At 34.6% G+C, this 27478-nt stretch overlaps 1 protein-coding gene across 1 annotated transcript; it reads right to left on the bottom strand.

Annotated features, from left to right (window-relative positions):
- Window positions 1-23252: 23252 nt before the first annotated feature.
- Window positions 23253-24731, bottom strand: LOC105788031 (GATA transcription factor 4). Its single transcript, XM_012614712.2, has 2 exons — window positions 24350-24731; window positions 23253-24015 (listed from the first exon to the last, which is right to left on the bottom strand). Exons 1-2 carry the CDS (start codon window positions 24614-24616, stop codon window positions 23368-23370), a joined length of 915 nt encoding a protein of 304 aa, XP_012470166.1. The 5' UTR covers window positions 24617-24731; the 3' UTR covers window positions 23253-23367.
- Window positions 24732-27478: the final 2747 nt, after the last annotated feature.

Genomic DNA, 27478 nt, shown 5'->3' with positions numbered 1-27478 from the left:
AAATATTTTTTTGACTCAGATTTGTGGTCTCAAACCCACTTTGTCCGATTAGGGTCAAAATCGGGCTGTTACATTCTCCCCCGAACTTGGTATCAGAGGTGCCGGTGTAACGATTTCTTGGAGAAATAATATTATAGTATTCATTGTAAGTCTTTATCTTTGGTTTACAGTTCTGATTGTTTCATGTTTATTTGTCTCAAAACCCATATATTTTGTCTTTCTGTTGCCGTTGAGTCTGAGTGGGACGTTAGGCCTTTGAGAGAAGACGTTTAACATAACAGACGATTTTAGGTACCAGAGATAAATAATATGGAAGAAATAGAGTTTTTATATAAAGATAAAACTTATAATCAAACTATGCATATAGACTCTAAGAATGAAAATAGCGTTTCATCTTTGAGTAAGGGTTTTAATAGTTTAGTGGATATTACTTCAGTATATTTTCATAAGTTATATAATAAGGTTAATAAAATAGAAGAAAAAGTAAATAATCTAGGAGAAGTTAAAATTTAGATTTGAACAACGAATCTAAAAAATATTAACATTAGTTAATAATAAATTAGATTAGGTTATTAATAATAATAATATAGATCAAGATATAGATTTAGGTCATTTATATTATGGTAATAGTAATATGATATTAGCTTTATCTAAGGAAGAAAACACTTCTTCGAGGAATCCTTTAGTATAAAAAATATAAAAATTATAAAAACATAAAAAACGTAAAAAATATGAAAAAGATTTCGATCTATAAAAATCTTATAGAACATTGGAAAGATAAATTTACTAATAATCTTGATAAATTAGAAAGAATAGAGTATTTAAAATGAGTAGAAGAGCTTTATGAAAAACCTAAAGATCTATTTACTTTGTTTAATTATCATTATATGTTAAAATTTGATACTATAGATAGTAGTAGTTCTAGTAATTCTGAAAATACAGAAAACTTAAAAGTCACTAGTTATCAATCTGATGAAGAAAAAACTTCAACAGATCAGGAAGAAGACTTAAAAGTCACTAATTATAATTCAGATGAAGATAAAACTTCAACAAATGAGGAAGAAAATATTCCAGAACCTATGGATACTGAACAAGCAGATCCTTATGGAAAAAGGAAAATAAAATCAGATCTTCAAAAAGATGTTTATCTGAGATCTTTTAATAATGATTTTGAAAAAGTTGAAAACAAAACTAGAATTTTTGGTAACAAAACCGAAAATATAGCTACTAATGATGTAAAACCTAAATATCCATGAGAAACATCAAGTCAAACTATTCAAGAAAGAATAGATGATTTAAATAAAAGAAATGTGGCTGAAGGAGGAATATATTTAGACTTAACTAATATTCCTATAGCAGACTATGAAAAAACCATAGATGATTGGGCACAGTCTATGACTATTGTAGTAAACAAAAACAATACTTGGTCAAAAGAAAAATTCTTAAATTATTTTGTTGGAACATTTCAAGGAGATGTTCTACAATTTCTCAGAAGATGGGAAGAATCTGAGAAAGGTAAAGAACAAAAAGGGCAATTAATCAACCAGATAGGAACTCCCAAAGATCTTTTAAAACAATTATCCTTTATTCTAAAAATAGAATTTTGTGGGTATACTGATAAAAAAGATCAAGATAATATATCTAATTATATTTTATCTAAAATAAAATTATGTGATATTAGATATTTAGAAGAATTTTCTAAAAAATTTCTTCATGAATATCAAAAACTAAAAATGAAAATGTAGAATTTTGGAAAATCCAATATTTTCATAAATTAGCATCACCATGGGATGAGATATGTATAAAAAATATGTATCTTATTTAGAAAAACATAGTAAACTAGCTAGTATGCCAATAGAAAATATAGATTCTATAGGTAATAGGATAAACTTTGCAAAGGAAAGAATAACTTTACATTGCTTAGAAAGTAAAGTCGCTAAACAAGTTAAGCATAAATTAAGTACTAATTATTGTACAAAATATTAGAAAATGAATGGGAATTTGGATGTAAACAAATACGTCCTAATACTTATAAAAAATAGACGTTATAAATTAACAAAATGGAAACCAGAAATAAAAATATAGTGGTAATAAAAAGTTTGTTAGAAGAAAACTTCTAAACCTAAAAAGCAGATATGTAAATGTTTCATATGTGATAAAGGTCACATAGCAACATGTAATACCAAATTTTTACCTGGCATAAACAAAGTCTAGTATTTTTACAAGTCCAGAACAAAACAAATTGGCCTAGAATACAAGGCCCAAAATACAAGAGCAGTGGCCCAAATCCACTGGCCCAAAAAGCAGTCAGAAACCCTAGGGTTTCAAGGGTGAACCAGCGCCGCAAGCCGAGCCTCGCATGAGCCAGATCTCCACCTGCAAGAAATAAACACAAAAGGAAATAAAATCAAAGATCACAGATCAAGAAGATATTGTATATGATTTGTTTCTTTATTTTTATTATTATCATGGCTATAAAAAGGCCATTAATATACTGTAATGGGATCGGAAAATGAAATAAAAAACACGATTATTTGCACAGCAAACAAAGCAGTGAGTACAATATTGAGAGAACAGAAATCAAATCAAAGGTTTATATTTTACACTTTTTCACTTTAATCTACTGTTATTGCATTTTTTATTTTTTTATTATTCACATACAAATAAAATAAACAAGAAAAAAAGAATAGAAAATACCTGTATTCGAGTCCAAGCTATCGTGGACGGTCGAAGAAGTCGTCTCCGAGGATAGACGATCGAAAACCGAAAGGTTTCTTGGGCTTTTGGGGTATTTCTGTTGATATTTTGAAGGTTTTGAGCCTGGATTCGATTTTAGAAAGGTCGAAAGGATCGAGTAGGTGATTTTATCCTTTTCTGGCCACCGCAGACGGCGGTGCCAGCGCTGGAGATCGACGTTCGGTGCGGTGACTGATGATCGGATGATGATCGGACTGGAGGCCGGACGAACAGAGGGGAGGAGAGTTTTTTTGAAAGGTTTCTGTTTTTAAAAAAAAAAAGAAAGGGAGAATGAATTTTTGAGTTATTTTTGGCTGAAATAGCCTATTTGAAACGATGTCGTTTCATTAGGCCTCCCCAGGCGCTAAAACGGCATCGTTTTGGGGAGGCCGACCCGACCCGGCCTAGGATCCGCGTGTTTTTGTGCGGAGGGGAAATTTTCACTTTTAGCCCCTTCGCCTTTTAATGTTTCTTCAATTGAGTTTGTTTTGTTTTTTAAAATCTGCCACTTAAATTTATTTTTATTTCAATTCGGTCCAATTTGAACGGCGCCGTTTTAGAGGAGAAGGGAAAATTTCCCTTCCAGCTCCTTTGCATTGTTAGCATGTTCAATAGGGTCCTTTAAACTTCATTTATTTACAGATTTCTCCCCTGATTTCTATTTCCAGTGTAACTTAGTCCTTTTTATTTTTTATTTTTAATTAATTAATTCTAATAATGTAATTACTATTTTTAACTTTTATATGTAATGATTTTAAAAAATCTATATATATATGTATATTTGTTTTTATGTACGTAATTATTTTTTTAAATGATATTTTTCATATTTATATATATACACATATTTATTTTCGATAATGTATTTATTATCTATATATATATTTTTCCCAACAAATATTCTTTTATATTTATATAAACACGTATATATCTATGTTTTATTATTTTGAAAATGCTTAAATACCTACTTATTTTAACCTATATTTTATAATTTATATGTATATATACATTTTCATACTTTTCTTTATCTTCAAAATGCATTATGTATTTTGTTTATATAAATTTTATAATCTAGATTTCATATGTAAATCCGTGTGCATGTTTTTTATTCTTCATAGGTTCAATGTATAGGTTATGCACTTTCTTTTCTTTATATCGCTTTTTTGCTTATTTCAATCATTTATTTATCAATTTATGTTTTCATATTTTTTTATTTTGCTCTTTTATTTGATATTTTGCATGTCATTATTTTTATTTATTTATTTATTTATTCATATTATTTCTATACAATTGTTGTATTTATTATTGATATTTTTAAAGAGGCATCTATTCATACATTCAACATAACATTACGTCATCTTTTTACTCGAATTTAAAAATAGAATTTTTCAAAATAGAGATAATACTCGTATTTAGGATTTTCGAGAAGATTGAGCCCTCACGTATTGGGTTCCGATTTTCTTCGTTAAATCTAACAATCTAGAATTGCTCTTTAATCAAACAAAATAAAACTTGTCATCGGGAATTCAATATGTTGTGTCCTAACGTATTGGATGTGACACGTTGATTTCTCGAGACAAAGATTTTTTTAAAAAAATAAAGGAAATATTGATTGTTTGAGATTTTAGGAAATTGTGCCCTAACGTATTGGGCTGCGATTTCTTCATAAATTTTAAACAATTAGATATTTTTTTAAATTTTATTACACGAGTTTTTTGGACTAACTCATCTTGAAGAGGATAAAATGTTGTGCCCTAACGCATTGGGTGTGATATTTTTCTTTTTTTCAAAATGAGAAAGTCTTAATAAATAATTTAATTTAATTGAGGATTGCATTTTTTTAACTCTCGACTTTAAGACATTAATTAATCAATTTGGTACAAATTTTTGGGCGTTACGAGGGTGTTAATCCTTCCTCGTACGTAACTGACTCCCGAATCCGTTTTTCTGAAACTCGTAGACCAAAGTCATTTTTTTAGGTGATCCAATCACACCTTAATAAAAGATTGGTGGCGACTCCCAATTTTTGTTTTTTTAAAGTCGACAACTAATTTCTTTTTTTTTCAAAAAATAAAAGTTGGTTTCGACAGCTTGGCGACTTCGCTGGGGACTTTTTAAAAAAAATAAGAGAGTCGAGCCACATAGTTGATTAATTTTTGTCTTATGGTCAAGAAAATATTTTTTTTAAATCATGAGATCCTTTTACATTCATTATTTTCTTGCTTAATTTATCTTTGCATTATACATTACATGAGTTGAATGATTTTACCCTTTTAAGTGGGAGTGAAAAACTATTTCTTCGTGAGGTTTTCACCTCCTTATAGGATAGTGGATCGCTTTCGGAATACATCGGTACCTAAGCCTTCGTGAGATTATCATCTCCGTATAGTCATAGGGAAAATGTGTTCCCCTAAACCGAACTTGATCTATATGAGCCTATAATGGGTGAAGATCGAGGAATCTGCTGGTTCGGGTACCTTTGCCCTAGAAGTCGAAGCTCATATAGTGAACCTTAGAAATCCACCCTAGGTAAAGCTATACTAAACCCTAGCAGATACCTGATTAGGTGTTTTCTCTATTTCGTGATTATATTCTATGTTTATATGATACTGACTTTTTGTGGTTTATTTTGATTGCATGTCATGGAATTTCGTTTCATTATAAAAGGTGTCGGTTCATATTCAGTTGCTAGATAAAAAGATTATCATGGAAAAAGGGTTTCTTGATAAAGTGGAAGATAATGCGGTTGTCCGAACTTGGTCTGAAACAACACAACAAGAAAAGGGTGATAGTTTGGCTGACGAATATGTATCAGAATTGTGGGACTTTACTCGCATTAGTGTAACTCAAAATAGTTTGCAAGAGTTGAAGGAAATCTGGGATCAATGGAATGACGAGGTTAGACAGCTATTTTATGATAATTATGGGGATTTGCCTTATTTGCTTGACGTGAAGGCAGACGAGTGTTTGTTCCGAGCCCGAGCCCAGTTTTGGAATCCTGCTTACAGTTACTTCACATTTGGGAAGGTCGATTTGGTGCCTACGACAGAAGAATATGTGGCTTTACTCCGATGTTTAAAGTTTCAAGTGGACAGGGTCTACTCTAGAGCGATAAATGTGCCAACCTTTTCGAAGAAGCCGATGAGTATAACAGGGATGAGTGAGCAGTGGGTTGTGCACGGATTAAGCAAAAGGTGGATAGTAAGTGCATTCCTTCGAGGAGTTTGAAAGATGCAATTTTAACACACCCAGACGTGAGGAAGAGGTTAAATGTCTTTGGGCTAAGTATATATGGCTTGGTTGTTTTCCCCAAAGCCTTGGGGCATGTTGATGAAGCAGTCTCCGACTTATTCGACCGGTTTGATAAGAGAGTTACACCAATTCTGGCGATTTTGGCAGAAACTTTCAGGTCATTGAGTGCATGCCGAAAAGTGGGAGAGGGAAGATTCATTGGGTGTGCACAGCTTTTACTCGCATGGTTTCACAGTCACTTTTGGATGGTGGATAAGGTTTCGTATCGGGTTTTCTCTGAAAATTATTCACCACTAAAGGAGATAGTAGCTTCGCCGAGAAGAGACGACATTTCGGAGGAGAAGTGGATAGCAATTCTTCAAAATCTTCAAGAGGAGATGTTGAGTAGAGATCTCCTTGGTTGCTTCCAGATGAGATCCTGTATAGGTGTGATAAATTCGATTGGGTTCCACTACTTGGAATTTGAGGAGCTGTTGGATATTCCCCATTATTGGTGCTAAGGCAGTATAGGTCAAGGCAATTTATACCTGTGACCCAAGGGATAGCTGATTGTGAATTTTCATACAGAGATGATGGTTATAGAAAGAAGATTCAAGAGATGTCTAGCGTATGAAAACAGACTCGCCGAATGAAGAGGTTAGCGATGGGTCCGATGGCAACTCCTGAGTATAATGAATGTGGGTAAGGAGAATTAACGACAATGTACCCAAGATAAGTCAAGAAAATAGCCAGTCAATAGAGGAATATTTGCGGGTTGTCCCTTCTGAGTTGGAAATCATAAGACAAGATTTTGAAAGAAGAAATTCAGATTTAGAAAAGAAGATAGAGCGAATGGAGGAAGAAAAGACGAACTTGAGATTAGACATAGACATTTAGAAGCTCGAAACTAAGAAATTAAGGAAAGAGAAAAACAAGGCTAAGGAGGAGTTAGGTAGTCTGAAGTCGGATTATAAAAAGTTACGTCTGTCAATAAGAAGTGTCGGGCTCGGAAAAACTTCAGAGCAATGGCGTGAAGAAATTCGAGAAGAACAGGACAAAGCTGATAGGTGGGAACGAAAATTCCAAGAGATGTAGATGCGAAACGAGACTTTAGAGAAGATTTTATTAGATAGCCAAAGAGAAAAAGGTGAATTAAAGGATAGGGTGACCGAGTTGGAAAGATCTCTTCATCAGTATAGAAATCGAAATGCTGCAATAGAGTTGAAAGCAAGATTGAGGAAATGAAGAAAAGAATCAAAGAGCTAGAAACGACGTTGCAAAATTGTGAGATCCAGATTAAGTACTTGAAAGCAAATGAAAGTCGTAATAAGGAACAGCTCCACTACTGTCAAGTCAAGTTAGGAGCAGAGATCATCTTATGGAGGAAGCTGTGGTCCAGATTCGAGGAGTAGCTGATCACATACAAACTTTAGCAGTACAGGCTGACATGCTGAGTGTAAAGTATGAATTAGAATCGGATCGGGGGCAAGAATTAGCTTTGTTACTTGGAAAGATTAGAGTTCTGGGTACTAGGGCAAAGTCTTATTTGTAATTCACTTTATGTAAAGAAATTTAATTTCTAGTAAAGTTTTCTTAAATGGAATTGAATCAAAATTGATGCCTTTTTTCATTCATTTCATGCATTGTATTGCTTCATATGCATTAAAGAAATATTAAAAAAGATTCTAATTAATTTAAATCATTCCTCAGTTAATCTGGAAACCAACCAACCTACCAAACACCGCTACGGTACTCGATCGAAAACTAAAGACATAGACCAGAGGCTAGAACAATTCCAAAAGGAAATGCAAGATCAGCTTCAACAACAAATGAATGAGTAGCTTGAAAAGATTCAACAAAAATTGATGGATAAAATGATGGAATCTCAGAGGAATATGATGGCTAAGTTGACTCAGTTGTTGACTGGAGTAGTTAATAAAGGGAAAAGCTCTGTGCTTAATATTGAAGAAGGAGACAGTGAGGGACCTGTCTATCCTCTAGGCTTTACCCCTTAGCAAGTTGAGGTATATCCGCAAAAATCCTCTGTCACCATTAAGCCTCAGTAGTTCCAGGCCGGCGCCACAACACAAATGAATTTTCAAGCTGGATCCACCTTGATGATGTTTTAACAAAGGTTGTCAGGGATTTTTATGCACATTTAATGTCCATTTATAATGCTTTTATCTATGTACGGGGAGTTTCGGTTCTTTTTAACGCATACTCCATTAATGCCTAGTATGCCCTACCTGACAAACAAGATAAACACACCCAGTTTGCTGCTACAATCACCATAGCCAGTCTAACTCAAGTTTTGCAAGACCTTTGTATTGAAGGAACCAAATGGACAGTGTCACTCTAAGATTACTACACCCTTGAAAGAACCTCATTGAAACCCAAGTGTCGAGTATGATACCATTTCTTTAAAACCCGTCTCAACCCTTCGACGCACAACTCCATTTCTAAAGAAAAGATGCTACTGCTTCATTCCGTTATGACGGGAAGGAAAATAAATGTAGGAAAAATTATATTCAAAGAAATCCACTACTGCACCCAGAAGAATGCTAGAAGCCTCAACTTTTCGTCTATTACCACAGTAATGTGTCAGCGTGTTAATGTTCCTCTTCAAGCAAATGAGGATGCTATTCCCAACAAAAGGGCCATCACAAAGCAAATTGCTATGAGATTTGCAGGGGAGGAAATGCCACGTTATCCACCTTATGGTTCTGCATCTACATCCCCACTCTCACCTATGCCCCAGTAAGTCCTTCCATTTCTGACAATGCCTTTGAACAACATGTGCTCAATTCCTTTGAGAAGTTCCACAAGAACTTCAGTATGTTTGAAAAGCAGCAATTGCAGATTGCCACAAAATTAGGCAGAGCACAAGAGGAGATGTCTCTCTTTTGGGATATGTAAGGAAGAGGGAAACTGCTATCAATAAGTCCCTGCAGAAGAATTTTACCAGGCATGTGCTTGTATTCCCCAACTTTCCCAAGGAATTGTTATCTGATGCAGAGGAAGAGGATGAACTCGAAGCTGATGCAACCAAACCTACCACCATGCACACTGCCACAAAGGAGAAGTTCCAAAAAAGAACAGAGGGAGAGGAAGAGAAAACAAAATCTGTGAACATTGAGTCTGACCAGGAAGGAGAATAAACAAACCCAATTTCTGCACCAACTGAACCTACTACTGCACCTATCCCACCTCCATCGACTGCGCCAATATCAGAGTAAGATAGTGTGATTAATAAGCTGATTGATGATCTCACCAAACTAGATGATGAGGAAGATGCAGTGCCAATCAATTCCTTAAAACGGAAGCAGTGTTACAAGCATGCTGCCCTCAAAACCACTTGCCTAAATTGAAGTAACAATAATTTATTTCCAGCCTTTCATTTACAATTTCATTTCATCATGCATTCATAATTGTTGTCTTTACATTTTATTTCTATATGTCTTTGCATATATTTTTTTTTATTTTTGTCTATGCATGCATTGGGGACAATGCATCCCTTAGTTTTGGGGGTGTTTTGTGCATTAGATAGTTCTTTTAATTTTTTTTCATTTTGTCATTCATTTTTCCATGACATATAAATGCCAGAAAACTGCTAGACTGTGATGAGTATATTTTTTATTAATGATGTTCGATAAGGAATTTAATTTTTCAGCATGCCTAGAAATTTGTGACAGTGAATTAGGTAAGTTTAGCTTAAAACGGTAGCTTGAGAATTGACTTCTAAAAACAGAATACCCTAATTCCAATTACTATTAGTCTATAGTAGGTTTCTTTTAATAAACTTAGAAATTCTTGAGTCTAAGTTCAGGACATTGGTAATTCTCAATAAAGAAACATAAACTAAATAAATGCCATAAAGTACTCCAATACTTGAAATTCGCAAGTAGGTCAGTAACATTTTGTTGCTCCATTATATTGTTGATTAGAAAAGTTTAAGAGTAATTCAATAAAAAGAAGCAGTTTAGGGACACTCCAATGTAGTGTAGACTGAGTAGCTAAGGATGTAGTTGTATGCTCCATCCATCTTCTAAGTTAAAAGACTTAACTTCATTAGTGCATTTCGTTCAAATTGTGACATGATGTAATACCTGGCAATTTAGTGTATGCTCCATTGAAATTGTCAAGTAAGGAAACTATGTGAGAAGATGAATTATCTACTAAAAATATTTGTAACTGAGTTATGAAAAGCTTGACTAAAAAATAAAAATGAAATGAAAATGAGTTTAGATGAAAGATAAACTAAGTACATTAGGAGGTACTAGCTATAGTCAAAATTGTTTGATCAATTAGGAAGTTTTATTTTTAGGGCAACATTTTCTGCATTTACTTTGCTAAATAAGCTTTTGAAACTTGAACCGATTGTCGGATACTGAAGATAGTTAAGAATAGAGGTCAAAGAAATATGCTTCAAACGGTCTGGTAGTACAAGAGATAATTATGTGTTATGGAAATTCTTGCATTCATACATACATGCATTCATACATATTTTGCTTAAGTACAAGCAATAACTCAGGTTTGGGCGTGTGATAGCTCTTGAAAAGAGTTATATTGCAGGCCTCTAAACTTAATTAATTGTCTATACCTGAGGAGATATATTTGTATTTTTTAGATATTTTTATAACATTCCATCATAAAGCTTGGACTATGCTTTCAATGTTACTATATGTCACTTTTGTTGGTGGAAGGAAAGTAATTGCTTGTGTTTGTAGTAGGTGTAGGAATGAAGACAAAGAAATGAAGAGTAAAGTATTGTCCTGAAAAAAGGTTGGGCAGATTGGCAGCATAAATGCCATGGTAATTTCAGGACGATATTAACACAACACTCAGTCCTTGTCACTCTCAGCCAGCTGGACGTGTACTAGATAAATCCACCTAAAAAAGAGGGAGAAAAAGTGTGTGCTGAGAGAAGGGACCTACCCTATAAAAGAGGAAAGAGAGAAGAAAAGTGAGAGAGGGATTTTACACGAGAATGAGGAGTGATTCTTCTTCTTCAGCAAACTCATGTGAAAAATCTGGTGAAAACAAGAGAGGGTAGCAGCTAAAGCATAGGGAGCAGAGACGCAAAGAAGGGGACAAAGTATTCAACCCTGGGTCTTGCACAATATTGCGACATTGGAGCTGGGAGCTGATTTGGAAAAAGCTTTCTGAAGTTTTTCCTTTATTATCTTGATTATTTTTTTGGATTTTTAACTATTAATTAATGTTGTTGAAGGATACCTTTATTTTGGATGTTAATGTCCAACCCATGAGCTAATCTCATCAAGTTGGAATTACTTGATGAATCTTTATTTCCATTAATGATCAGACATTTTTGTGACTAAATCTACTATTTCATTCGATTTGCATTATTATGAATGCATGCATGCAATATCTATACATAGATGGATGTATGGTATGTTCACAAACTTGATTCAATTTTGAAAAGGTTAGACTAGTTGGATTGTGATGGAATGATACAAGCGAGTACTCGAAAGAATATTCATAGCACTCTAGACATAGGGTTGCCCTCTGTACAGAGTAAGGAAAAAACATTGGGTACCATCTTTGAAGCGTTTAGACATACAAAGCCTTAGGAATGGTAGCTTGAAGTCTGACTCTCGAAAGAAGCAGAATATTGTAGCTAGAATTTGAACAATAGACTGGTTATAAATTTTTCATGGCATTATTGTGTTTTAATGATGTAATCTAAGTAATTCCAACCTTCCCATTCAATAGTGTTTTTCCTCTCAACTTTGTCTCGTTACATTGCCACAACATTTTAAGTTAGTTATTTGTTTTCAATATTGTATACGTGATTATCCTTTACAAATTTGTTATTCTGTGTTTCTTACCATAGCCTGATTCATATAGTTCATAGTGATAACATAACCAAATTAATCCTAACCGATCCCTATGTAGACGATCTTACTTACTACTTTATTACTTGATTTGACGTGTACACTTGCACATTCACATATCATTTCACACACGGTAGCATGCCCAATTTAAATACATGAGAGACTGTTGTAACACCTACTGTTGAGATTGAGCCTCAAGCTCAGACTGTTGGGGACGATCTACTTTCCCATTCTATGCTAAGGATTTTAGATAGGGTTGTTGGGGCCTAATCTGGATTAGGGGGTCGACGGTCGATAGTTGAATGACTCAGGGATAATGGTGCTATGTGGCTTTGGGGTGTCATTGGGGTCACCCTGATTGTGGTTGAGTATTGGTTAGAGCCTAGAGAAAGGATTATAAATGATTTAGACTGCACTCCTAAGCAAAAATTGAAGGGTATGATATCTTTGCTTCGTGATGAAGCATATTAGTGGTGGCAGTTAGTTGAGTGGGGTGCACGGGCTGAGCGTGTGACTTGGGCTTTCTTCCAGAGTGCATTCCAGAGAAAATATATGGAGGTGAGGTACATTGAGGACCATAGGTTGGAGTTTATTAGGCTAAAGTAGGGTGATAAATCAATGGCCGAGTATAAGGTTGAGTTTCTGTGGCTGAGCAGGTATGCTTAGGGTTTAGTGGCTGATGATTATGATAAGAGTGTTCATTTTAAGGATGGATTGCACAATGATTTGAAAGTTTCGGTAGCTCCTGAACAAGAGCAATGGGTCTTCGAAGCTTTGGTATAGAAGGTCAATGTGGTTGAAGAGATTAAGCGCATAGAGCGCGAGAGGAGGGAGGAGGAGAATAATTTTAGCAAGTGTAAGGGGATTCAGGTCCCTCTAATTCAACTCTGCAGCCTAAAAAAGGGCTAGATTTGATAGACTTCAATAGGTCAAGGTGGCTGTCAGGGTTGAGCGAGTTCCAGTATGTCAGTATTATGATAGACACCATCCGGGTGAGTGGTGGAGGAAGATTGGATCTTGCTTTAGATGTCAATCTACTAAGCATTATATTAGTGAATTTACTCGTTTGGTTGAGTCGGTGCGAGCTTTGGTTTAGGATCATGTTCAGCCATAGAGGGCAGTTCACTAGCCTGATAAGGGTCGTGGTTAGTTCAGTTGGTAATGGTGGTGTTCGTGGACAGAGGTCACCAGGCAGAGGCGTGACTCAAACTAAGGCAAGACAACCTACTTTGGCATATCCGACAAAGCATCGCGAGGACAGAGATGCGGCCGATGTGATAGTCGATACATTTACTATGCACTTGCATTCTTATTTTGCTTTGATTGGTAGTGGTTCCACACATTCAAACATTACTAGTAGTGTGTTTGGTAATTTGGGGATTTTGGCTGAGGGTATTAGTAATGAGATTTCTGCGGTTAGCTCGCTAGGGCAATCAGTGCGAGTCAATAAGGTATTTAGGAGGTGTCCACTTGAGATACAGAGGTTTCTGTTTTCGACTGATTTGATGGAGTTTTCATTTAGAGAGTTCGATTTGATTTTAGGTATGGATTGACTGGTGGAGCATCGGGTTAGTTTGGATTGTGTTACTAAAATTGTAACTTTAAAAGTTGGGGATGGTAAGGAATTTGTTATGGTCGGTGAATGTCGAGATTACCTCTATAATGTGATCTCTACTATGGTAGCTGAGAAGTTGGTTCGAAAAAGTTGTGATGTATAATTGGCATATTTGTATAACACAAGTGTTGTGGATTCAGATATGGAAGGAATTCAAACAGTTAAGGATTTTCCAGATATTTTTCCTGAGGAATTATCGAGGTATATACGTGGTATAAAAATACGAAAGGGGTATGGTGCCTATTTGATAGGTGGCACCAGTAGCATTCCCCTCACCCCCTCCTCACTCCCCTTTCCGGCTCAATTTTAAAATATCAGTTTTAAAAAATAGCATAACAAGAGAGGGTGAAGAGAAGAAAGAAAGAATATGTATTATTATTTTTATTGTTATTTTCAAATAGAATAGATTATTATAAGAAAAATTTATTAGTATTATATAGTTTGTTTTGTGTTATTTTTATGTTTTGTTTTAAAGTTATTCCCCCCCCGGCCGCTCCCCCATCCGGCTCAATTTTAAAGTATCAGTTAAAAAAATAGCAGAACAAGAGAGGGAGAAGAGAAGAGAAGAAAGAAAGAAAAGGTATTATTATTTTTATTGTTATTTTCAAATAGAATATATTATTGTAAGAAAAATTTATTTTGTTAGTATTATATGGTTTGTTTTGTGTTTTTTTATGTTTTGTTTTAAAGTTATTCCTCCCCATCCAACTCAATTTTAAAATATCGCTTAAAAAATAGCGAGAACAAGAGAGGAGAAGAGAAGAAAGAAAGAAAATGTATTCTTTTTTGTTATTCTCAAATAGAATAGGTTATGATAAGAAAATTTTATTTTGTTAGTATTATATAGTTTGTTTTGTGTTATTTTTATGTTTTGTTTTAAAGTTATTTTATATATTGTGATTTATTAGTAAGTTTTGTGGTTAGATTAATTATGTGTTTATTGTGAATGTTATGTTTTAAAATTTTTAATATATTTGAAAGTTTTTATGTTAGTAACTATTATAAATTAATTGTTAGTTAGTGATAACAATAGAAAAAAATAGATAAATCTGAAAATATTTACATCATAGATATTGTTAGAAATGGCAATAAATTTGATATTGTTAGAAATGATCTCTTTTATTCATTAATTTTTTATATAAGTATTTTTATGTTGTTCGAAATTATGTTGAGAATTTTTGTTTATTTTTTAATAGATTGAGTATTGAAGATGGATAATCAGTTTTTCGTATGAGTTTATTTCGATGGAATCATCTTGACAACAACCGTTGGATGTATATTTGAATGTCGGTAACAAATAGCAATGAGATTTAATATAAATTTCTCGTTTCATGATATGAAGGAAAGGATTAGCATAAAAATTATTAGACGTTGTGGGAGAAGGATCTCAAAACTTTTCTACAAGTTTCCAGTTTCGACAGATCCCATCAAATTCACCGAAATGGAACTTGTAGACGATGAAGACGTGGAGACAATGATCGCTCTTTATTGTGGGAATCGAAGTGACCAAAATGCACCGATTCATTTATTTGTTGAGTTAGCTGGTGTGGAGCCAACCGAAGATCTTACTGCATCTGGTGAAGAACATGGAGCTCAAGAACCGTGTATGGTGGCTCTAATATCATACGTTGATAGTGAATTGACTATACCCAGGATCGATATTGATCTTAATGTTGCACCTGATATTGATGTGGTTGGTGGTGATGGATATGATAGTAGTGATCCTTGTGATCAAAAGGTCGATAGTGATAATGATCCCGATATGGACGAGGTCCCTGATGATATTGACGATGAAGATGTGAATGACGATGGAAACATTAATGCATCTTTAGTCGAGAACCAGATTCGACGTATTGTGATACACAATAATCCTGGGCCACACATGTCGCTTATAGACCCCGACGCGACGCACGTAGCCGAGTTCCCGAAGTACCTTGAAATACCACCTGCTCACCAGCTGGACGTAGATTCTGATCCTAAGAAGTTGTTCGTAGGTCAGAGATTCAAAAGTAAAGAAGAGTGCGTATTTGCTATTAAGCGGTATAGCATGGATATATCAGTGGACTACAAAGTCGCTATGTCTAAACCGACATTATATATTGGGGAGTGTTAGAAGTCAGCGGAAGGCTGCAATTGGCGGGTACAAGCTGCATTTACTCAAAATTTACAAATGTGGGAGATACAAAAATTTGTTGGGCCTCACACATGCACATCAACACGTATGACAGAAGATCATCGAAAACTTGATTCCAAAACTACCTGTACGTGTATCATACCAATGGTGAAGGACATGCCGACCATTAAAGTTTCAGTACTGATTGTCGAAATGCAGACATGCTTCCAGTAGCGAGTATCATACCAAAAGGCGTGGATAGCTAAACAAATGGTAATGAAGCAATTGTACAGGGATTTCGATGCATTGTATAATAAGCTACAAGGATGGATAGCCGCTATGCGGGAGTACGTACTGGGGACTGTCACTGAGTTACAGACACGACCTTATTAAGGCCCGGATGACCAATTACAATCGGGAAAAAGAATTTTCCATCAGATGTTCTGGACGTTTGATCCATGTGTGTGCGCATTTCCCCATTGCAAGTCGTTTGTTCAAGTATATAGGACCTGACTATACGAAAAATATACATAGATCCTACTTCTTGCTGTTGCTCAAGATAGCAATAAGAACGTGCTCCTGGTAGCATTTGCCATCGTAGATAAGGGGAACATGGAATCATGAAAATTCATCCTTACCAACCTGCGGAGGTATGTTATTAGCAACAATAATATTTGCATCATCTCTGATAGAGGGAAAGGATTAATTACCACCATTAGGCGTTTCGGTGTGCCATGGAAATCTGTTTACTACATCCGGCACATCGCGACTAACTTCCATCGAGATTATAAGAATGCAGACTAGCGGAGACAAGTTGTGAGAATAGGTAAATGATAACCTTATCTTTTCAATATAAGTTTTAATGTTTTAGGGCAATACTGTAACTTATCTTTTCTTAATACATATACAGCGCACGAGCTAGAGCCACACATTTTCCGCCAAAGAATGACTCGACTTGAGAGTGACATGGAAGATCAAACGAAGACATCTTTTCGACAATGGTTGGGTACCATTGAGCTGTGGCAATGAGCTCAAAGTTTGAGGGTTTTTGTTATGGTCAATTGACCATAAACTTGGTGGAGGGGATCAACGCTGTGTTGTTGAAAACACGACATCTTCCAATTTCATCTATCTTTTTAGCTACATTCTACAGGTTGGCTACTTTGATGCTAAGAATTGGTCAGCAACAAGTCAACCAGATGGAGGTGGGACACGTGCTTGTTGAAGATGTCAGGGATGCAATGGTTGCAAACCTTCAGATAGCGAGGTCAATGAATGTAGAAGTATATTCATGACGTCATAAAATGTTTTGAGTTACAGAGACCATCAGTCGTCGACCCAGTATACCACCTAGGTCTTATGGAGTTGATTTCCGAAACAGACAATGCGATTGCAGGAGGTTCCAAACACTTCATTATCCATGTGTGCATGTCATGGCAGCGTGTGCTAAAGTCTTGCTTAATGTTGAACAATTTTTCGATGATGTGTACACCCTCGAGCGCACGTTGCATGTTTGGGAGAATAAGTTTCCCGTCTTGCCTTACCTATCTACGTAGGAGGTGCCTCCGATGACTTTCGAGCTTTTAATTTATATAACAAAATTTATATTACAAAGTTTGTTCCAATTTTTAATGTTGTAATGTATTTAATTTATATAACAAAATTTATATTACAAAGTTAGTTCCAAGTTTTAATATTGTAATGTATTTAATTTAATTACAAAGTTTGTTCCATGTTTTAATGTTGTAATGTTTTAATGTTGCAATTAATCTCATTAAATAAATATAAAGATTGTCTTTTTCTTGATTTATATTTTTTTTAGAATTAAAAAAGTACAAACTTTGTAATATTTAAATTGCAAGAAACCCCAAAAATTGATGATTTGATGGTGTGGTCCTAGATGTATATTTCTGCGGGGGTCGATGTTCACATTGTGGGTGATTGCGGCGATCAACATCCTCTTTAGTCGCAAGTGGGGGTGTGCGAAACATGGAAGAAAAATCATATGCCCCGAACGCCATCGATGAACTTGAGCCGGGAGGAGTGCTGTACTGTGGTGGATATGACTTAGGAGGAGTGCAGTAATGCGGTGGATACAGGCTAGGAGGAGTGTTGTACTGCGGTGGTACTGTACTAAAGATATCAAACCCGAAATGTATCTGTGTCCTGACGAGCCCGAGAAATAGTCATTGACCCGCAACTCCGGATGATAAGAACTATCAGCTTTGGCTCGAGCTCTGGCTGACGGGCTCAGGCTCAGGCTTGGGCTCAGGCTTGGGCTTTGGCTTCGCCTCTATATTGGGCATTGGCTCGTATGCCCCAAGTCTATGCATGTACGGGGGGACTACAGTCGATTTCCCACCAAGTAAATATGGTTTTCCCACACTAGAGTACCATTGTATGTACTCTAACGATGGCTGCAAATCGGAAGAAATGTCAATCTGAGGTCTCCGCGCCATCCGGTTATCCCACACTGCAATATATTTCTAGTGCACAACCCCCCAATTATTACCATGTTTTCCTCTCTTGTTAATCTCGTGAATCTTCCCCAACTGCGTTGGCGGAGTTGGGATATACTAGATGCAACCAAACAGCCGGAGTACTCGATCCCTGTTATACCACTCAACTGTCTGAAAATTGATAATTGGTGCGTTAATTCACCATAGGTGAGAATGAATGTGGGCAAACGAAGGTATAATAGCTGCAATTTTTAGTCTCCGATACGGCATCCAAATAAACTGCACGATTAATAACATGGTTAAAATTTAACACGGTTCGAGTAAGATATACAAAGTAATTGCATGTGTTGAATATTGGAATAGCTTACCCCTTCCCCTTCTTGTTGTTCAATCATTAGATGATATATTAGGACAGTGTACGACCTCCCGATACCCAGATAAAAACTCTATCTACGAAAACAAATTACATGTTAGAATAGTATCATTAGAATAATATCATTAAAAAAATGTCAATTAATTGCTAAAACAAGTTAAATTTTATCACCTGTTCACTAGTGGAAATACGTATGCTTGGTGCCTAATCGATGCCAAGAATGGCATCCGATAAAGAGCCCATGACTGTAGCAACATAAGGCATCTGCCTATGTCTACGACATCAGGATTTATCGTCTGACAAAGCTCACAATACAACATAGTCAGAACTACGGAACCCTAACTATACGAGTAAATATAATTCAAATCAGCTAATAGTGGTAAATACATCAAATGAACCTTGTTGTTGTTCGCATCTGGCATCAGTATACCCCCTATAATATGCATAATGTACACTGGAGCTGTGCACGTCACCTCTTGCTCAGTGGAATTAATTGCTAAATGTTCAAAATTGGCTTTCAACCATGAAAATATCAAACCCGTAAATTTGGACTCAACATCATTGAGCGAGACTCCTAGTAGGCTATAACAAAGGGCAGCCAACACTGCTACCGTACTTATGCCCGTTACGGCACTCCCGTCTATTGGGAGCCCAAGTTGTAGTGCAACATGCTCTAGAGTTACAGTGCACTCCCCACACGGCAAATGAAATGTGTGGGTCTCTGGGCGCTAACGCTTGACCAATGCGGATATTAAATCGTACCACAAATCAAATGTCTGGATCAATATTGCTGATCTGAATCCAGCTAACTCCAAGTATGGCATCAGTCGTTCATCCGGAGAATATCCTAAACCATTCACCCGACCCTTTAATGCGCGGTACGGGCCCTGGCACTATTAAATTACAGAAAATAGTTATAATAACATAATTTATTTCCGTAAATGACGTAGAACTTTTTTTAAGGGAACCCGTGATTAACAAATAACAATATATTACCATATTATTAACTGTGTTTGATATGTGACCGTCGTTCTTAATTAATGAACCCATTGTGATACTTGCAATTTCAAAACAAATTTCGGTTATTAATTTCAAATTTTGATGCATTTTAAATATTTATCAAAATACCTAAATTTTATATATTACTTTTAATTACAAAAAATACCAAACAGTTTTGTCCACATCATATTTTTTCTATACTATACTAACACAATAAATATATCTTATAAATTCCAAATCAAACTTCAACTCAATGGTCTCATTCACAAATTTCATCTCAATGGTTTAATCTTTTACCTACATAAAAACAAAAAAATATTAAAATAATAAAAATAACATGCCAATAAAAAAATATAACAAAATGTAACATAACCTTAATAGCTCTTTTAACCAAATAATACCTTACAAAAGTAAAATTAAAAATTAAATCTGAATTAAATCAACAATAATAAGAACAAAAACAAATTAAATTAACATTAATTTATAACAAAAAAATTATCTTTTCTTAAACACCTAATCTTCCCTAAACAACAAACTCTCCTTTCTTTTTCTATTTATTTTTTTCCCTTCTCTTTCTCCTTCCCTCTCTCTATTATGCTTCTCCTTTTTTCTTTCTTTTTCCCTTCCCGCCCTCTCCTTCTCCTTCTTCTTCTCTTCTTCAAAATCTTTCTTCTCTCTTCCGGCCAAAAATGGGGCATTGGGGACCTTATAATGGTCCCCAAACACACAACTCAAGGGTTTTCAGCCATGATCCGTCCCATCGCCTGACAATTGTAGGCCGGTGCCGCCTATGGAGATGGCGTGACCGGTGGTGCCACCTCTGCCTTAGGCGTGACCAGGGGGTATCGCCTCTTCCCTAGGCGTGACCTCTTGTGCTGTCCCATCTATGATAGCGGGTCCGGTTTCAAGTCCGTTTTTTCCGTATACGAGTCGTATTTGACCCGTATTTTCTTTAAGTGCCGCCTATTAACTTGCCTTCACCATATTTTCTTTCAGTCAAATTTTGTCAGAATCCTAAAGTGGTGCCGCCTATGCACCACCCTCCACCTCTTTGAATGTACCATTTTGATACATAATTTTTTAAACGTGCCATTTCAGTATTTTCATTTTATTTTATAATATTTAGGTAAAAACCCCCAAAAATGTTAAAAGGGCTTTTTAAACGTTTTAACCTTTAATTTTTTTAAAATATGTTTTTATAAGGGATAGTGATTGTCTAAGAACATTAATGTCAATAGAAGATTTGAACCAAGGGATGAAAGTTTTATCATTTAAAAAATTATCTATTTCTTTACCCAATTTAAATGCAATAAAATTGTAAAATAAAATAAATTTAATATTCTATTATTTATTTACAATGAATTAGTGGATATCTCCTTTGAGCCAAGCTATAATCTGTATATATTCTGTCCTTTCCTACATATTCTGATCTCAAGCCAATAATTCTAAAACATGTGAAATAATTTTTACATCTCATTTATCATTCAAAAAGAAGAAAAAAGAAGAAAAAGAATAATTTTCCCTGCAAATGTGCAAATTGTTGGGCAACAAAAAGGGCAATTGATTAAAAAAACTAGGATAATAATAAAAAATAGCCATAAAAAATGGGTTTCGGGGACAAAAATCCTAGCAAATTGTATACAAATAACATGGAAAGATCCCTAGACAAAGGGCAGCAAAACCATTCTGAAAATTTTTGGATATATATTTATCTTTAAATTAAAACTTCTGCAGTAGCACTCATGCACGTCACGTACCGCTTGCATGTGCTCTTCTTAGATAATCACATGCATGTTAAAGCATTTTGCTGCATGTTTCGGGTTCGGGTAAATAGTATCGATATCCATTTGATACAAGTATATATATATATATATATATATATATATATATTATTGTTTTATATGATTGAAGAATCTTATCTCTTTATTCATGTTGGATATAAAAGTCAAATATAAATGTTGAATATAATTATTTTAAAAATAATAATAAGTTCCAATAACCTTTTATGTTTTACTTGATACAAGTATATCCATGTACATATGTTTTACTTCTTCCTTAAAAACCTTCTATGTAGTTTGAAATGAGAAATTATTTTATGTACTTTTTTTAAAGATATTATTTATGGTCTCTTTTATAATTTAATAACATTTCAACAGTTTTTTCATATCATTAACACATAATTTTGATAATTTTTTTTACCTTGAACCTCGAACTAGAACCCTAAACCTCGAACCCATAATCTTAAACCTTAAACCTTAACTCAAATCTCAAACCTCAAACCATAAACCATAAACCTTAAACTCGAATCCAAACCCAAACTCTAAACTCCAAACTTGAAACCTAGGATTTAAGGTTTGGGTTTGGGGTTTAGAATTCTATATTTAGGGTTTAAAGTTTGGGTTCGGGATTTAGAATTCTATATTTAGGGTTTTAGGTTCGGGGTAAAACAAATTTCTAAAATTATATGTCAATGACATGGAAAATCTTGGTGAAATGTCGTTAAGTAATTGAAAAATGACCATAGATGATGTGGTGGGAAAGATCCATAAAATAATTTCTTCAATTGAAGGTTATCTATACTATATTCTTGAATATATGACCAATATATATGGAATAAATATTATATAAAAAGTTCAAGCCTAACACATATCCACTTGCCTATACATTTCCTTTGCTCCCGTGCACATTTTTAAATTAGAATGCATACTTGACCACCATGTATATATATGATGTACTTTTTATGCTTTTAAAATTGATTGTTTATCTCGTTTAGGCTTTTTATAAAGTGACAAAAGAAAGTAGCTCAAATTCATATATCTTCTTCTTTAAACACTTCTATATTCATTTCAAAATGTTATATCAATCTTGATTAAATTATATACCATCGTATTATTTATTTAATTTCAATGATGTCATTTTCGAATTTTAGATGGGTTTTAGGCGATTAGGAAAGAAAGATAAAAGATTATTGGTCTAATTTGAATTCATTCTTCTACTCTAGAAAATTTGAAAAATTAGTCCCAATACTTTAAGTTGTCAAAATTTTATTCTCGTACATTATAAAAATTGAGAAGTTAATCTAATTGGTAATACCATTAAATTGTTGGCTTAAAATCAACAATTCAACAATTTATATGTAATAAATTAACAACAACTGAACCAATGTCTAAGCTTTCTAAAAAAAAATAAGCAAAATTTGACAAATAAAAGTAAAAGGCTAATTTATTAGCTTTTGTAAAGTGAAAAGATGAAATTTAAATTAGACCATAAAAATCATAAAAAATTTAAAAAAAAAAGAATTAGAGTGGACCCAATTGGAAGAGCAAATGTTTAGAGTCAGGTAGACAAGCAATGAAGAAGTAATTATGATTTTTGTTATTATTTTTCTCACTTTGGCATGTGACAATTAAGCAAACTATGCAGCCTAATTCTGCCCTTAAATAATAATAAGATTGTTGATTCTCTCAATATTTCTTGATCTCTACTATAAATTAATTCTCTATTGTGAGTTTACCCCTATAAAAATGGTACGTGCCAAAGACGATGTCTAAATTGATTTTGTTCACTTTGATTATATTTCACTGAAATTCATGCCCAGTAATTTGGGTCCTTGAAGTTTGAGTATTAATCCACAAATTCGTTTAATATTTAACTAATTAAAAATACCTTTATTTTTTATAAATAAAAAAAAGATTAGTAAGGGTTGTTTTGGAAACCAGATATTAATTGCTATATTTTGTCTTATGATGTTGATTTTTAATTTAAGTATATATAAAGGAATTTGAATTTTGATCCTTAAAAGTAAACGACTTCAATTCTATTTGTTCATACCGTCGTTTTTGAGAAATGTTTCTTTTTAGTATCACTTCACATATTTAAAATTAGAATTCTTTTTAGATTCATTTAAAGAAAAAAAAACTACAAAATTCTTTTTTGAAGTCCAAATTTTAGGAAAGGAGATACAATTTCTTTTTGGGTTGAAATTATAACTAAATCATGTGCCTAAAATGGGGCACACCATGATGATGGATCAAGAAATCATCAGTACCACCACCACCGTCGGATATGCCGAAAATCGAAGTTTGACTAAGGAACTGTTGGTGCTGTGCTCTTTGCAAATCCTTTTGCCTCCTAAGCTCCAAAACTTTCCTATGCGAATTCGAATGCTTCGTCGACACAAATGTCGGGCTTGCCGCGGGTCGGTATTCAGGTACCAACCGACCCGACTTATACCTCACCCCACACGCATTACAAAGTGTTTTCGGACCCATTGGACCCGTTCTCCATTGCGGGGTCTTCTCCGCCGCACAATGCAAACATTTACGACCGGAAGACTCCGGGTTGGCGTTGGAGTTCTCCCTTTTCTTCTGGCCCATGGATTTCGGGATGAGGTGGAGGACCCGGGTGGACCAATCGCAAGGTGGTGCCCGTGAACGCTTAGACCGGGCTTTCGCCGGGTGTGGAATGTCGTGTTGGAGAATCGGGTTGTTGTCGGATCGGGTGGATGAAGAGGATGATTCGGGCGTGGGTGATTTTGAGGTGGCCAATATCTGGAGGTTGCTTTGTAAATTCTGATCTGTTGAGAAGGAGTCTTCTACGAAATTCGAGAGCCATTCAAGTTCCGCCAAATCATCATACTGCAAAACCAAAATGTTTACTACTTTATAATTTCACTTCATTTCTGATTCAATTTATGAATTTTATTTATTTCTTTATTCCACATACAAATTATAAATCTATTAAAAGAAAAATTAGGAAGTCTAATTTGATAATTGTTCAATTGATTTCAGAAGAAAAGGAGTGTTTATTTATCCATTTTTACAGTTTTATCTTAAAAATGATAAATGTCTACAAGTTGAAAATAATTTAAGTACGACTCGCCAAAAGAAATTACTTGACTACGTGAAAACAATCTTTTACCATGCAAAAATAAGGGGGGAAATAAGCTAATAGAACATTTCGGTTAATTACCGGGACGCAGAGTTCGCCGGAGAACTGAGAGAGGTGAGGGACATTAGCGGAGGAGAAGTGGCTATCGCCTCCGGTAGTGACGGTGGAGGAATCGGTGGAATTGGCGGCGACATTGTCGAGGAAATAGTCGCTGATAATAGCATCTTCATTGGAGAAGTCAAGGAGGTCGTCCACCGTGAAATTCTCTGGTGGCTTTTGCTCCGGCAAGAAACCGTCGCCTGCTGCACCACCGTAATATCCTCCGACGAAGAAGTCCGCCGCCTCCATTAAGCCGTACAATGTACAAGTTCCTATATGGTTGGCGTGAGAGAGAAAAAGAAGCAAAAATTTAAACAGATTTTAGAGAGAGAGTGAAGAGTGAAGAGGCAGGGTGGGTTTTGAGGAGTGAAAGGAAGGGCAGAATTGCAAATAGGAGGAAAGGGGAGCATCTTTTTACTTGCAAAAGGGAATTGATTTAATTATAAACGAGAAGTGACTTGCAAGTTGCTTAAAGTAAGTGATTATTTATTTAGAATTAAACTATGTTTATTTTCCTTGGTTATCGGAAGGTAATTTCTGTTAAATTTTATACAAGCGATAGAAATAGGTTATTCATTGTTTTGGATTTGTTTTTTTTGTTATAAAAGTAAACATATCAATGCTTTAGACAAAGTTGAGTAATTGTGGAATTTTAGGTAATTAAACCATTCTTTTCTACTTCAAACAGGTTAATTTCAAAGATAATGTAAATAAAATAGAATAAAAAGGCAGCCATCAACAAAAATTTTAACATTAAGAAAGAGAGTCAAAGCGACAAAGTGAAAGGTATATCTTAGCATAATTGTGGCAGCTGTCACTTTAAAGGGTAACAGCTAGGCCACATACAACCATTGCCCTTGCACCCTTTATAATTTAAACTACCTTCCTTCTTCATTACTAATTATTCACCAAACAATATAAATATTTATCCAAATTACTAAATTTATAAAATATTTTAACTGGGTGAAGAGATTTATGGATATTTTAATGTGTGTTTGGATGACAAAACTTACTCTCTCTCTTTTTTTAATGTAATGTTAATATTTATGATTATTTTGTTAGGATAAATATTTTTTTAAAATTAGATTATTTTCTAGGAAATTTGAGTTAGTATCTCTTTTGAAATTTCTTACAAATTTTAAAATTTTATTTATTAAAATAAGTGAATTCATTTTTAATTTTAAAATTCTTGAAGATATTTTAAATTTTTAACATTACAAATTATGTACACGTACAAACATAATTAAGAAGATGTAATACGTGTATAGTTGTTATTGGCAATGAAATTAACCTTAACATTATTGATAATTAATGAAGTACATAAAGCCTAAAAGGCTAAAGAATCTATCTTTTGTAGCTGTGAGTGTCCAAGTTTACGGTCCTTAATTATTAATATTTTTTGAAAATTTTGTAATTTAATCCTTTTAATTTAATTTTCTTCTGAGCTATTAGGTTAATTAATTGTGCTTTTTTCTACCTCCTATTCCCCAATCATAACCATATATTTTATTCCTTAACCCACGTTTAAGCACGATGGTTACAGCTCACCTTTACCCAATCAAAAAAAGAAAAATAACGGTCATGATCTCATCTTCCTTTTTCACCCAATTTTGGTATAATCAGACGTATTCTCCTCTGTTTTAATCTTGGATATTTAAAAACAAATTTATTGTCACTTTTTTCTATCCAATTCTCTCATTTTATAACAGGATAATTTTATTATATTTTTTCAAGGCAAAATAAGATTTATAGGCCAATTTTTATTTTTAACTAGGGTTTTAGGTCGATTTTTGAATTAATTAGGGATATAGGTTGATTTAACTAGAAAGTGCGTCCAGCTGGACGAGCTTTTCAGTTAACGGTTAGATTCCAACGGCTTTTTAACGTTGCCGCCAACGGTAAAAAACTACTAAACGGTAACTTTTTTTACCTTATAAATACCCGTTAAATTTCGTTTTCTCATTCACATCCTTCTCTCAACTCTTTCAAACCCTCTCAAGTCTCTCAAGTCTCTCGTTTTTAATATTTTTCGATATTTTTATTTAAAAATATATTTTTTAATTATCTTATTTTTATTCTTTTAAATCGATTTCTCATGAATGGCCGCCTCCCTAATTCATTTTGACGACAAGTATATTTTCGCCTCCCAATTAGCAATTGTAAGACCGAAATTTAAATTTCATTAATTTCAATAATGTTAAATTTAATTTTTTATTATAATTATAATTTTTTATTGTGTAAATAGGTAGATGATCGTGTTTTGGAGGGCTTCATCCATAATATGGGAAAACCTACGATCCCTGAAATTCATGGCCACTTGGCAAGCGCTGGATTCTTACATACATCTCGCATGTCTGGGGGCTGCAAACTCGATTTGCAACTAATCAACGCGTTGGTGGAAAGATGGAGGCCCGAAACACACTTTCCACTTTCCATATGGTATGTGTACAATCATACTCGAAGACATAGCGCTACAAATCGGTCTGACAGTGGATGGGCCAGTTATCACAGGATCTGCGATCGTTTTAGGCAAAGTGAACCTCTGCCAATCACCATTGAGAAAGGTCCCGGACAAGTTTGAATGTGGTCAGATATTGATAAATAGGTTGAAGGATAATTTCAACAAACTCCTTGAAGACCAAACAGAGGAGTTTATACAACAATACGCTTTGAGCATACATCATGAGGTTAATCGGGGGCATTTTAATGCCTGACAAATCTCAAAATTTGGTGCATGTAAGGTGGCTGCTACATCTAATGGACTTCAATCAGTGCGGAAAATTAAGTTGGGGATCTTCCGTATTATCCACGTTATATTGTGAGATGTGTTGGGCCACGCAACCGAGTGAGGGGTCGATCGGTGGTTGTCTGCTTCTACTGCAGTTGTGGGCCTAGTGGCGACTACCGTTTCTACGTCGTAAGGTGACCGACCCATATATATTCCCGTTGGTGACGAGGTAAACATCATTTATTAACAAATACGTAGTATGTACTGTAATTTTTATTATTATACGTTTTGACTAACATATCGCCTGTACAGGTGGAACTATGGGTCGAGCTATGTGGGACTGCACGAGGATCTAAAAGATATTAGGCTGTTGTTAGATCAAC

Source organism: Gossypium raimondii, chromosome 2 (genome assembly GCF_025698545.1).
Source record: "Gossypium raimondii isolate GPD5lz chromosome 2, ASM2569854v1, whole genome shotgun sequence".
Classification (NCBI taxonomy): Eukaryota; Viridiplantae; Streptophyta; class Magnoliopsida; order Malvales; family Malvaceae; genus Gossypium; species Gossypium raimondii.
This window is presented reverse-complemented; position numbering and strand designations above follow the sequence as displayed.

What these genes read in the sequence shown, in the direction of transcription:
- LOC105788031 (XM_012614712.2), bottom strand. Translation starts at nt 24,616, where the DNA reads ATGGAGGCGGCGGACTTCTTCGTCGGAGGATATTACGGTGGTGCAGCA. An exon ending in CCGGCGAACTCTGCGTCCCG is followed by an intron (nt 24,016 to 24,349) that starts GTAATTAACCGA and finishes TTGGTTTTGCAG; the next exon opens with TATGATGATTTGGCGGAACT.